The sequence below is a fragment of the Protobothrops mucrosquamatus genome, unplaced genomic scaffold (assembly GCF_001527695.2).
Source record: "Protobothrops mucrosquamatus isolate PMUCROS unplaced genomic scaffold, P.Mucros_1.0 scaffold_257, whole genome shotgun sequence".
Lineage (NCBI taxonomy): Eukaryota > Metazoa > Chordata > Lepidosauria > Squamata > Viperidae > Protobothrops > Protobothrops mucrosquamatus.
The window spans coordinates 1,395,991-1,410,491 of NW_015386333.1; the positions used below are offsets into that span (position 1 = coordinate 1,395,991).

The following is a 14,501-nucleotide window of genomic DNA, read 5'->3' on the forward strand; positions in this document are numbered from 1 at the left end:
CAGTGAACTCAGTAAGGTAGTACATGTGGTATATTTTTAACTGATAGTGAGTAGACTTACAAAAAGAGTTCTGCTTACTGCTACTAATGCTATAATGCTGAAGCTGATCTATTTATGCCAAAGGAAGGTTCTATTAAACCTTGGAGCTTAGTTTCACCAAATCCTTATTCGTAAAACTAAACGTCTCTTGGTTGGGGCAGCAGGGAGCCCAAGAGGGCCAGGAGATGGAATATCCAAGCTCTGTGACTGCCTTCAACTCTGACTCCCCTGATACAAGAAGAACTAGCCAGTCAGTCAATCAATTGTGGTGAAATACAAGTATTCCTACACTAGAGCCAAAGCCTGTTTGAGAGAGGAAATCATCTACAATTTCAGATGCATCTTTTACTGTTGTTTTTTGTTCATGCATGTCAATGTATAGCTGCCTCCAAGCATTCAATCTACTAAATGTCTGGCCTCAGATTGCTTTTCCAGTGTTTCTATCTTTGTAAAACTGCAGGTGTTTGTTCTTTTTTTCAGTCATGAGGCTGTAAGATCATTGTTCCACACCCAGATGAGGTGGGTCAGTCTTGAAAGCATAATATACTCCCTTCTCTCACTATTTCTCTCTCATCCTGCATCAGTATAGAAGAATCACAGACAATAATAACCCAACTTTGGAAATGTTTGGCACATAATTCCACAGTTTCTGTAATCCCTAAGCTACATTCCACTAAACCCAGCTCTTAATTTAATACTTCCTGCATTTTGTAGTGTATTATAATAATAAGTACTATAATATTAATTGTGATTGTCACCTCTGTTCTTATCAGATCAACTTGCCCATCCTTCTTAACATCGGTACTATTTTCTTTTTCCCTCTTTCCTTTCCATAGCAGTGACAGCATGAGAGCCTGTATTGATAATAAATCCTATCAATCTTTCATCTTATTTACAGATGTCCGATTGCCTGAGACCCTTTTCTCTAATTTTGGTTGCATTGATTACAACTAATTCCAGCTGGGGAGAGGGACTGGGCATGCCATCCCTTCCATCCCATTTTCCACCCTATGACAAGTTTTTGATTGTAATCTCAGGAGGGCCTGACAGGGAAAAAGAAGACCACCTGGCCTCTGAAACCCTTCAAGTGTTTTTTGACCCTTCTTGGCAAATCTTCGTACAATCCTTGGAGATTTATTCTGTGTACTTTCCAGGAATTCTCAAAAGAATCTTTTAAATAAAAAAAAGAATTATTTGCATCTCTTTGTATAAATTAAAGAAATCTACTCCTTGATTCAACTGATTATAAACAAAGCCCTTAGTGCAGACATATCAAACTTGCGACGTCATGTGACGTCGCGCGACATATCAGAACTTTTTTCCCATTGCCAGCAATGGGGTGGGCGCGGTTTGGTTGTGACATGTTCGGCCTGCGGGCCAGCAGTTTGACACCTCTGCCTTAGTGGAAGGTACTGCACATTTTGAAACCAAGTATCTTCACAGCTGATGTAAGAAAGCATGATTGTCTCTGTATGTCTGTGAGTGTAATTGTAGTTAATGTGGCACATAAAGAAACATTCTTTCTAAAAAAATAAGTGAACACATGAACTGGGAAGTCGTGGCTAAACTCTTGTGCTAACAGATGTATTACTCTGATCTGATAATGGGGAACTTAAAGATAATCAGCATTTATTTCTTAATGCTTGTGGGCTAACATTTGAAAATGAAACTGGAATGAACCAAATCAATTCCAGTATGGTATGTGAGATTTATGTAGACCATACCAATTTTTTTATGAAAGAATAAAAAGAGAAAGATTGAGAATGTAAGTGAAACTAATTCTTTATTTTACACATTTGGGAGCATTGCTTTTTGTGTTCGGATAGACATAATTTAATTGCCCCTCAGTTTAAGGATCTCCAGTGACACTACTGTCAGAAAGGAAGAAAGTAGGAATGACAAGGGTGCATGGCAAGAACATATTCATGTGCTCAAAAGCTGAATGTTTAGAAATGGCCTGGTTAATGTATCCATAGATGAGCATGTAAGTGTGCTTTTGCTTATTTTTCATAACAGCTCTATTTCTGAACAATGCATTTCATGTACATGGTTTCAGATGTGATTATGCTGAATTCCTCAGGTTCAAATTCTAAAGCTAAGAAGTTCCACCCTGCCCAAACCTGGCAGATGCCACCCAGAAGCTATCTGCTGGTGGCAAGTATAATAGATGAAAAGTATCTGCAGTTGAACCTGTTCCTCAGCCTCACAAATAAGTACAGAGGCCCACCCCTTTAGCATGAATTCTGGCTGACCCACTTATTGAAGGTTATCTATTGGTTAACTGTGGCTATATGAAGCAGTAACTACAGTATATATGGAATGTAATTTTAAGTAGCAACTACAAAGTGGAATATTAAGTGAGTGTGCTGAAGGTAAGAAACAAAATGTCAATTAAAAGATAATTTGTATAATAAAATAAAATGAGAAGATTTAGCCAGAAATTTATAATGATGCTTTTGAAATTATACTCTAGGCTACACTTGAGTATGCTATAGATTCTAATTTTCTAAAAATTCAATTGTCTAATTTTTTTTAATTTTAATTGAAGGACAGTGAACATTATTTATATGACTTTTGAATTTTTGAGAATTTGTCCAAAACTGGAAACTGCATGCTGGAATTATATAGGTTGTTGAGTGAGACTTTCTCTTTAGTCAGAAGACAAGGCCGCTTTGCCATACCAATAATTAGCAAAAGCCAGAGAAAATTCCAGAATATGGAGAAAAATCCTCCTCAATAAATTACGCAAAGTAAAAGAAAATTAAAATGGTTTTGATTTCCATAAATGTATGCAGTATTAATTTGATATTTTCTTATTACAGAATTTTGTTCCCCCTTGTACAATATTTAATTCAGAAGACAGAAAATTCCACAAAATAATCCCTGGCGTTGCTTGGGAAGATATATCCTTAAAGAGTTTCTTTCCTAAGAATCTTATCTATAGAATCAGATAATTGCTGCAATTGATCTAATGCCTCTTATCTTATTTAAAACCAGGATAGAACTTCGTGTATTGAGTAAGATCTCTGAAGGAGAAGAGCTGACTGTTTCCTATATAGACTTTCTCAATGTCAGTGAAGACAGAAAGCAGCAACTGAGAAAACAGTATTATTTTGACTGTACCTGTGAGCATTGCCAGAAAGGAATCAAAGATGACTTGATGTTAGCTTTCAAAGAGGGGAATGAAAAGGTATGACTTTGACAAATTTCAAATATCTCCAGGAACATAAATGGATAAGACATTGAATTGGAAACAGAAAGATTTGGGTTCAAATATGGCTTCAGCTATGGGAGCTTACTGAATAATTTCAAGCTAATTACTGCTTTCCATCCCAACCTACTTTACAAGTTTTTTTGTTGTGAGGATAAAGTTGGCAAAGAAGCAGAATACAAATCTGACAAATTAATAAATAAATGTAAGTAGCATATATCTTGTTTCAGTCAAGAACCTTACAAAAAAATACCAAGATGCAGTTTTGGTTTTCTGCAATTCTGGAAGTTCTGCAATTCTGGGTTTCAATCTTTGGTGAAACAGAATATATCTACCCTCACTGAATTCTTTAACAAGTTGATTTACCTGTAGATAAATGTGTGTTGCAAGAAGATTAACAGAGAGAGTATACTATGGGGTAGTATCAATTGATCCAGCAGGCCAGCTCAGGCCTGTTGGTTCGCCTATCTCCGTGGTGGCGAACCTATGGTACGCGTGCCACAGCTGGCATGCAGAGCCCTCTCTGTGGGCACACGCGCTGTTGCCCCAGTCCTAGGCCTTCAGCTGGGTTTTATAAAACCTTTTTGCTTTAGGCCTCCACCGCCATGTGCAAAAAAAAAAAAAGGTTCAATCAATCAGTCAATTTCAACTTCTCGCAGGGCAAAAAAAAGATCTCGCAAAGTTGGAACTGATTGAACTTTTTAGTCCCGCCCAGTCGGCCGTTACCACCGCAGCCACGCCCACCAATGGGCCACACCCAGCCAATGGGCCACGCCCACCCGGCACCCGACGATACGTAAGTGGGTTTGGGGTTGCAATTTGGGCACTCGGTCTCTAAAAGGTTCGCCATCACTGGCCTATCTCTTGGGGTACGAAGGACATCTGGGGAAAGTGAATATACAGTACAGACAGTTGAACCTATGGGAGAAAATCAGTATTGTGATGTAAGCTGTTTTACAATGAAGTATATGTTCTGCTATCATTTTGTTGACAAATCTTTAGTTTCCTTGGTCTTCTACAAATACAAGGGCTCTGCTCTCTTCTGCCTATGGTTGAATATGAAGCAGCCAATATTTGTATCTTCATTGCTTACTTGCTGGATTCCTTATTTGTCGAGAAATAAATTGCCAGGTTTATCTTAAACTGCTCTGACTCTGGTTCTCACTATAGCATGAAACATTATCATCTAAGGTAATTATTTACGTGTGTATCACTGTTAGTCAGCTTCATTAAAACTTTGCAAGTATTGGATTCCGTGTGAGAAACTATGAGAAGGAAGTGAAGGAGTGCAGTTTAGGTGCAGAGGAGACAACACGGACCAGATATGAGAACCACAGAAAGAAAATATCAATATCTTCATCAATGACTTAGATGAGGGAATAGAAGGGGAAGTCATCAAATTTGTAGATGACACCAAACTGGCAGGAATAGCCAACATCCCAGAAGACAAACTCAGGATCCAAAAAGATCTTGACAGACTTGAACAATGGGCCCTATCCAACAAAATGAGTTTCAATGTGGAGAAAAGCAAAGTTTTACATTTAGGCAGGAAAAACCAAAGGAACAAATACAGATTGGGTGAGACCTGGCTTAAAAACAGTAACTGTGAGAGGGACCTTGGAGTCCTAGTGCTTGACTATGAGCCAGCAGTGTGCAGCAGCAACCAAAAAAGCTAATGCAATCCTGAGTTGTATAAACAGAGGCATAGAATCAAGATCACGCGAAGTATTAGTACCGTTTTAGTAAGACCACACCTGGAATACTGCAGCCAATTTTAGTCACCATATCACAAAAAAGATATTGAGAGTTTAGAAAAAATTCAGAGAAGAGCAACTAAGATGATCAAAGGCCTGGAGACTAAAACATATAAAGAACGGCTGCGGGACTTGGGTTTGGCTAGTCTAAAGAAAAGAAGAAATAGGGGAGACATGATAGCAGCATTCCTGTATTTGAGGGGCTGCCACAAAGAAGAGGGGGTCATGTTATTCACCAAAGAGGGAAGGATGAGAAACAATGGTTGGAAACTGATCAAAGAGAGAAGCAACCTGGAATTAAGGAGAAACTTCCTGACGGTGAGGAGAATTTATCAGTGGAACAGCTTGCCTCCAGAAATTGTGGGCATTCCATCACTGGAGATTTTTTAAGAAGGGACTAGACAGTCACTTTTCTGAAATGGTATATGTTCTCCTGCCTGAGCAGGGGGCTGGACTAGAAGACCTCCAAGGTCCCTTCCAGCTCTATTCTATTCTAAAATATTTCAAAGAGATTCTGGTGACTGTCTGGACAAATTCCTGGCTCAAAGTTACCTTGCTGGTTTCTTGCCTGAAACAGGACTAGAATTCACTGTCTCCTGCAATCTAGTCTTAAAGCATTACACCAAATGAACTTTCCTATGTTTAATTACTCACTGTAAGTCTGGCTGAGAATATACTTTATACTTTTCAAAATGCTGTTTCTACTCAGACTAGCATTAGAGATACCTTGTTGAAATTCATGTAGTTTTGCTCATTTAGTTTGCAATGCCTGACTTGAGAAATTGATTGGCATTGACTTTCAAATATGGAATTTCAAGGATTTTTTTTCAAGTAGCTTTTGCATGTGGCATTGTGTCTAGATTTATCACCAGATTTATCACTTATGGAACATTGCCATATAGCCTATAAGGCAAATTTCTGTTGAACACTGAGAATATATTGCCATTTTGACAGCATACAGAACCATCCTGGAGAATGAAATGGGATAACTCGATGCTGCTAGCTTGACGTGGCCAGCTGGGGGCATCCTTCTAACCACTGCCAAGTCCCCTCTGCTAACTTGCTGCCGCCATTTCTTCACATCTCAACACCAGACATTTGCTGCGGGGATAACTCCCTGTGGTGCCAGATAGAGAGGGGGGCAAGCAAGTGGGTGAGCAAGGGAGCGGAGTATCAGAGGGGAGCAGCGATGGGTAGAGCGCTGGATGGAAAGTCGGGCAGGTGGGCAAGGGAGTGGGGTGTCAGAGGATGGCTGCAGTAGATTGGCTCCATCCTGAATGTTGAACCAGAAGTTCGGCTACAGCAGGGGAGGGCAATTGCAGAACAGCAGAACTTTAAGAAAACTTTCAAAGTTGCGGCATTGGCACTTTAGAAAAACTTGCCTAGCACATTGCCATAACAAAATTGCCTGTTCAGGCCAGAGCCAAGATGCAGAGGCAATGGCAGTGATGAGGGGGTCAAAATGGGAAGTGCCCTGCCCAGTGCCACCGCCACGCTCTCCTCTGACAGCCTGTTCACTTGTTTTTCATCCAGCAGAACTCCAAGGCACAGAGGCAATGGCTGGGGTGTCTGTGTCAAAATAGGAAGCCCCTGTCTGATACTGCCTCCCCGCCCTCTTCCCCATTTTCCACTGCAGCCAAACTTCTGGTTCGGCATTCAAGGTAGAACCAACCTATCCCTGTCACCCTCTGACATCCTACTTGCTTGCCCAATTACCCCAGCTCTCGATCCAGCTCCCCACCCATCACTACTCCCCAACGACAGCCCACTCAACCACTCATCCAGCTCTCCATCTAGCACCCACAGCGAGTTATCCCCGCAGTGAATTTCGGTTATTGAGATGTCCTGTGAAGAAATGGTGGCAGTGAGTTGGAAGGGGGGGTTTGGTGGTGGCGAGAAGGCTACCCCCAGCTGGCTGCACCAAGCTAGCGGCATTGAGCCACCATAGACCCTCTGGAGAAAGCTGTGGTTGCTTTGGAGCCATAGCTGACCCTATAGATGATGGGAATAAGCATAGTTCTTACTAATGCTGATTTTATTTCAGCTGCCTGACTTTTCATAGCAAGTCCAACCCTCTGCTCAGGCTTTAATTTAATTTTAATTTAATCCAGATTAAAACATCTTGAACAGATTATTGTTTAGTGAAAAGAACTGGGTATATTAAAGGTAATTTAATGTGCCCTCTAGGTACCTTAAATTGGTGGTAATGTCTCTCTCTAGATCAGGGGTCTGCAATCTTGACAACTTTAAGACTTGTGGACTTCAGCTCCCAGAATTCTCAGCCAGCCACAAGTCTTAAAGTTGTTAAGGTTGCAGATCCCTGCTCTAGGTAATTGATGGTACTGTCAGATTTCTCTTATTGTTTGGAAGTTTTTTCTAACATTTAAATGGAATTAGCCTTTCTGTAACTTACTTTTATTATTATTATCCTGTACCCTCTGGAAAAAGGGAATAAATTTTAGTTTTCCTCTATGTGACATCCTTTCATTTATTTGAAGAGAGCCATCAAAATCTCTCAGTGTCTCTTCTCAAAACTCAACACATCCTCCTCCTTCAAGCTTATTTATAAGACAGTATCCTGTTTGTCTTCATTACCATTCTTTGAATCTCTTCCAATAGGAATAAATGAGCTAAGGTGACTCTTGCAAGGTTTGTTCCAAGACATGACCTTGATAATAAAAAGATAATTAGGTTTGTTATATGATGCTCTTTGACAGGAAAAATGAAGAAGCACACACCAATAATTTTCCCTTATTTCTCACAGCCATCCCAAGAAGTGGTGAAAGAGGTCATTCAGGTCTCCAAGGAAACCATGAAAAAAGTTGACAAAGCTCGTTCTGAAGGAGTATACCATGAAGTAAGTTATTGGACACCGGGTTTTCTGCAATGACATCCTTCACAGTAATTTAAGTGGTACAGGGCAATCTTTTTCCATCTCCCTAGGACTCCAGTGTGGGCCATCTGAACGCCTTTTCTGTGAACCTCAAAATTCAGCAATAAACAGCCTAATAATGGCAACTGTCTGCCATTTTTTGAAAATAAGGAAATGAAAGTGCTTAGGAAAATGACTTTTCCATAATAGTTAAAAATGGAACAAAAAGCTCAGTCTTGTTACTTCTAGGGATCCTATCCTGCTTTAAGGTGTATCCTCTCCCTGCCAAAAATTTGCCAGCTCAATTCTAACAGAATTGTGTGTGTGATGGTACCCCACTTTTGAGAAAAATGCATTATATGGAGTATGAGAGATAGCCTTTTCTGCTATTCCCCACCCCTGCCAATCTAGGGTTAGGATGTCGCTCTCATAGAGGCCATTATGATAGGCCAGCAATATCTGGGTTTTTTTTTTGGTGCCAGTAGTTTTGGTTTTTATTGATGCATTTGAATTTTAGCAACAATGATCATCCCTCATGAATATCTGCCTCTTTGTATTATTGTATTGTAATTACCGTACCTCAAATTATATAGCTATAGCTATAGATAGAGATATAGATAGATAGATATACAGACATATAAATACATGAATGAAATTCCCATTTTGCTCAATCTCAACACCATCCTCTTAAATTAATTGGTCCAGAGGATCAACTAAAACTGCTTGTCTCAAAACCAAAATGTATATTGGTTTAGTCTTCAACTATTACATTTCAGATGCTTCTATGGGAGATTAAAAATGTGGAGCTGCCTTTTGTGGAAATGCTGGTTGAAAGGATGGTGCTAATCTAGACAAAATAAATATGACTTTTGTTCATGGGATTAATCTCCAGATGATCTAAGCCAGTGGTGGCGGGTGCCAGAGATGGCACTCAGAGCCCTCTCTGTGGGCACGTGTGCTGTCGCCCCAGTCCTAGGCCTTCAGCTGGGTTTTATAAAACCTTTTCACTTTAGGCCTCCGACACCATGTGCAAAAAAAAAAAAGGTTCAATCAGTCAATTTCAACTTCTCGCGGGGAAAAAAAGATCTTGCAAAGTTGGAATTGATTGATTGAACTTTTTAGTCCCACCCAGTCTGCCGTTACCACCGCAGCCATGCCCACCCAATTGGCCACACCCAGCCAATGGGCCACACCCAGCCAATGGGCCACACCCACCTGGCACTCGACAATGCATAAGTGGGTTTGGGGTTGAAGTTTGGGCACTCAGTCTCTTAAAGGTTTGCCATCACTGATCTAAGCTATAAAGCATGTAGTTTTGTTCTGGTTCTCTCCCATTATTGGTTTTAAATCTATGAAAATATATGCACATTTATACAAGTGTTTCAATTTATTACAGTCAAAGATCAGCCAAAAATGCTACAATTCAGTACAAAATACTAAAGAAAACATACATAATATGTAACAATAAATACCATTAACACAGATTAAAATGTTATCATCTTATTGTATTCCTCACTGTAAACAAAATAGCAAAATATTGCAAGCTGAAGCATTATTTCATATTATTTTGAAAGTGAAAATGACAGTATAAATAACGGATTGACTTAAAACTCATATGATTAGATTTATTTTACTGTATTTTAAGGAATTGCTCACAAAGTTTATAATTTAGAACATTTATTTAAATAAGTCCTAAAATACATCTTATGGGCTTTTATATGGAATTATCTTTCCTATATAATCTAATTTTCTATCTTCTACCTTCTGCAAAGATGAAGATTGATAAATTTCTGCTTGCAGAGTTTTACCTGCTTCATGCCGACAAAAAAATAGAGGGCATTTGAAACTGACATAATATTGGGAGAACATTTCAACCAGATCTAATTCAATTTAACTGAATTTAATAATTACAGGGATATTTAGTTAAGTGTTCATATGCATAAAAAACTCACTGGTGATGTGAAAGAATTTGACTATAATAGCTTATTTCCAGTACTTCCACTTTGATGCACAATTGGGGGAATCTAAGACAGGGCTTTTCAACCAGTGGTACAGGTACCACCTGTGATACATTGGCACCTGGCAGGTGGTACCCGACCATCCTAGAAAAGTGGTAGCGGGGGAGGGGAATGAGCTGTGGCAGCACTGCACAAACCTGAGTGAGAGATGGCTGGAGCTGCAGGGCTGTCAGGGCTCAGCGGAAGCGCCAGGATCAGCGCTTCTTTGGGGCTGTCAGGGCTCAGTGGAAGTGCCAGGATCAGCGCCAGGCTCCAGCTGGAGCTCGGCACTGATCCTGGCACTTCTGCTGAGCCCAGAAGAAGCACCGATCAGCTGGAATGTTGCAGCATCTCCAAGGTCTTGTGAGTTACATTCAGATGCTTGGCCACTGATTCATATTTGTGACGGTCACAGTGTCCCAGAGTCATGTGAAGTGACCAAAACCTGCTGCAACCACCCAGCAGAGGGGGGGAATAAAAACCAAACACCCCCGCCCCCGCTTCCAATCCTCAACAGAAATGCTCACAACAATGAAAACCTCGGACAGGAGGAAGAACGCAGCCGGGTGGGTAGGCAGGTGTCTTGCTCGGCTATGGCTTGGGGGGCACTTTTTTCAGTGCCATTGTAACTTCAAATAATCATTAAACGAACTGTTGTAAGTCGAGGACTACCTGTACTTTATCATTTTTTTCCTTTTTGGGGGGGGGGTCATCAAGTTTTTGACACCTTGCTAGGTAGTTGGATGTTGCCATATCCTAAAAGTGGTACAATGGGTGAACAGGTTGAAAGCCCTGATCTAAGGGATGCAGCCCATACTTCCAGGGAGGTCCAGAATGCACAGCCTGGAAAGACAGTTGAGGCAACTACCTGTTCCTTCAAAAAGTGAAAGGAAGGCAGATGAAGTAAAGAAAGAGGCAATTCTGATGTTCATGCCCGCCATCTCATAGAAACTAAAATTCCTGGGACAAACCTGCTGTTTTACACTTTTATAGTTGCGGAAGACATTGGCTTCAGTTTTAGTTGGCATTAGGTAATTAATAAGATTAGCAATAGTAAAAACAAAACCAGAAAAAGAAAAAGAAAAGCCTATATCAACTTCCAAGCAATACAACTGAATATCTTAATAATAGTTTAACTGTTCTTACACAAACAAAAGATAAAAAGTAACTGTTCTTACACAAACAAAAGATAAAAATCTCAATATCAGTGCAACTTGAACATCCCGTACCTTGAAAGAACTCAGTTTTAAAGGCTTTAGATAACTTGGAGTCACACTTAGACTTTATAAAAGTATAGAACTGTACCCAGTGCTATTGCATTATTATTTCACCAACATGGAATGATTTCTTTACATTTAATCCAGATGACTGATAAAACATTGAAATTAGTGGGGGGACTGGTTACAGAAACAACTCGTGTCCACACTTGAGATTGACCTTTCATTAGAGCTATGACTTCTAGAGGCAGATTTCTTTGTTCTATTCAGTTCCTCTTTTTGATTATTTTGTTCTTTGTGGTGACAGGTGGTGAAATTGTGCCGAGAGTGTTTAGCAAAGCAGGAACCAGTGCTGGGAGAAACCAATATTTATCTGCTGCGAATTCTTAGCATCTTGTCTGAAGTTCTCTCTTATCTCCAGCTCTTCGATGAGGCTTCTGGTTATTCAAAGCAGATGGTGGATGGTTACCTGTATGTTACTAACATCCCCTTTCTTTGCATATTTGTGTTCTGTATATTACTAGCTATTCATAATATCATTTTTAAAACAGTAAACTTCACTCAGCAGAAGTCTCCCTTTTTTACTGCTTCCTCACTCTTTGACCTGCTCCTTGGAGATGCAGACACATTTACTTAAAACTTGCCCTTATAGGAGATCACATTTCATTTTCATTTTCATTTTATTATATTTATACCCCGCCCTTCTCCCGTAGGACTCAGGGCGGCTTACAGCCAGTTAAAAACAGTTTAATACAATACAATAGAAATTTTAAAAATCATTAAAAATAAATATATAATCGGCCGCTTCTACTAAAATTTGGCTAAAAAACAATTTAAAATACTCCTAGGCCAGTCCTGCCCGCTGAAACAACCAGGTCTTAAGGGCGCGGCGAAAGGAGGGGAGATCCGGAATGACCCGGATCTCTGGGGGCAGCTCGTTCCAGAGGGTGGGTGCTCCGACAGAGAAGGCCCTTGCCCTGGGGGTCGCCAGCCAACACTGTCTGGCCGACGGCACCCTGATGAGGGCCTCTCTGTGGGAGCGTATCGGCCGGTGGGAAGCAATCTGTGGCAGAAGGCGGTCTCAGATATAACCAGGTCCAATGCCATGGCGCGCTTTAAAGATGATAATCAACACCTTGAAGCGCACTCGGAAGGCCACAGGCAGCCAGTGCAGCTCGCGCAATAGCGGCGTTACGTGGGAGCAATGAGTCGCTCCCATCACCGCTCGCGCGGCCGCATTCTGGACTAACTGGAGCCTCCGAGTGCTCCTCAAGGGAAGCCCCATGTAGAGAGCATTACAGTAGTCCCTACATGAAGGGCTGTAGGGACTTGAATATTATCTAAGCGGGATTATAAGATTGCAACTCTTGGTTGAAAAGAAGATTGGAAGTTATTGTATTTTTTAACTTTCCTTCTTTTTTTTCTTTCCTTCTTTCCTTCCTCCCTTCCTCCCTCCCTCCCTCTTTTGCTTTGTCTTTTATTCTATGAGAAGTTTTAAAATAAAGGTTCTTTTTTTCCCAAAGAAATATCTTGCACCATGTACAATGTGCTTCTTCTCTTTTGCCCTCAGAAAACTTTATCATCCCAAAAATGCCCAGCTTGGGATGGCCCTCATGAGAGCTGGGGTCACCCATTGGCATGCTGGGCTTATTGAAGCAGGCCATGGGATGCTTTGCAAAGCTTATGCTATTCTTTTGGTGACACATGGACCTACTCATCCAATTACCAAAGATCTGGAAGTAAGTTTTACAAGTGTGATGAAATATCTTTTAGATCCAGAGATTATCGTGTGATTAATATTTTTTTATTTTTGATACTTACTGTCAAATTTGTTGGAAGTAAATCTATGTAGCAATTTGTCTATGTCAAGAATTAGCTATAATTCCCTAGTGTTCTACATGACTAGCATTTATTGAAATAATATAAAGACATAATTAATAGCATTAGTAGAATGTGGGGAATGTTTATTGATTTGCACAGAGTACTGTGATAAGAATAGCTGCCTGTGATAAAGACTTAACTTTAAAAGTCAGGATTTCCTCCACAGATTACAATTAGGATGGTACATCGAAAATTGAATTTCCTGTAACTTGCAGTTTCTTTACATTCATTTAGGCCATGCGTATCCAGTCTGAGATGGAGCTGCGCATGTTCCAGCAGAATGAATTTATGTATTACAAGATGAGAGAGGCAGCTCTGAAGAACCAAAAGATCCAGATCATGCCTGAGCCTACCAATGATGTTTCAGTTGGCCTCTTTCAGAAGAAGCAATAATAAGCTCCTTTGCTAATCGAACATGTATCCTCATATTCCTGCAGCTACTGCACCATCAGCATTTCTCATGCTAAGAGAAAGATTGTGATATTTCAAGGGAAAAAGTATTTGATCCTGAATTTTGACTGTCGAAAGAACAAATGTAGTTGGAAAAATTTCATACATTTTATTATATTGATTTAGATATGTTTACACAATGCATCTTCACAATTATTAATAAAATTGTTGCAGTAATGTGTATCTTTAACACAATTCAGTTAAGGTTGTACATACATACAAAAGTGTTACTTTGTCCTGCTTCATATGTATATTTCTTTTGAAAGTAGGGTTATTGAAAGAGTATGGTGAACAAAAAAATGCGTACAGTAAGTTAGAAGTACACTGCTCCCTCTATAAATTAGCTGAAAATTTCCTATAGTACTGTGTGTTTATTAAATGGGATTGGAACTCTCAGAATTCCCACTCAATGTTGAGTTGAAAGTTATAATCTGAACACATTTCAAGGACCTCCCAGCTATCATATATTGTATTATTGCAGCCACACAATTTTTTAAACTGACCAGTACTTAATATCCTGAAGTACTATATTTCTTAACTTGGTGTCACAAACTTGATAGTTTTGCATCTTTTTCTGTGCAGACCTTACATAATGGCTTAGGGCAATGTGCCTTGCACAGAAGATGGGATTGTGGTAAATGACAATGATATTGTACACAAAACTATTCAGCGAAGTGATTTTTCTGTGTCCTGGAGTGTGAAAGAAACACTGGCATCAGCAATGGATATTCAGCATCTGTTTAATTGGAGATTTATGTTTTCTTCCATTTAAAATGAGTGAACTATTAGGGCCAGTTCCCCCTAATTCCTATTAGAATCACTATATTGTTGAGACAGTGGTGTTGGCTGAGACAGCCCAGCAGGCAGGGAGTACAAAAAAGAGAGGAGAGGGAAAGAGAAAGAAGGGCTGACCAGCCAGCTGACCACCAAGGTTGTGGTGCATATTAATAGATATGGACAGTGGTGGGATTCAGCCAGTTCGCACCACTTCGGCAGAACCGGTAGCTAATTTTTTGTTGCCCAAGCCCAGAATGGACTTCCAGAAGCGGCATCCACACAGAGAATGATTGTTCACATATT

At 40.1% G+C, this 14,501-nt stretch overlaps 1 protein-coding gene across 1 annotated transcript in view; it reads left to right on the forward strand.

Annotated features, from left to right (window-relative positions):
* SMYD1 (SET and MYND domain containing 1) overlaps positions 1-13,772 on the forward strand; it is a 32,731-nt gene extending 18,959 nt beyond the window's left edge. The window contains exons 5-9 of the mRNA XM_015831484.2: positions 3,037-3,229; positions 7,769-7,861; positions 11,398-11,561; positions 12,661-12,829; positions 13,206-13,772. Coding sequence (XP_015686970.1) covers positions 3,037-3,229; positions 7,769-7,861; positions 11,398-11,561; positions 12,661-12,829; positions 13,206-13,364 — 778 coding nt within the window. The 3' untranslated portion in view covers positions 13,365-13,772. The remainder of the gene's footprint in view (positions 1-3,036; positions 3,230-7,768; positions 7,862-11,397; positions 11,562-12,660; positions 12,830-13,205) is intronic.
* Positions 13,773-14,501: the final 729 nt, after the last annotated feature.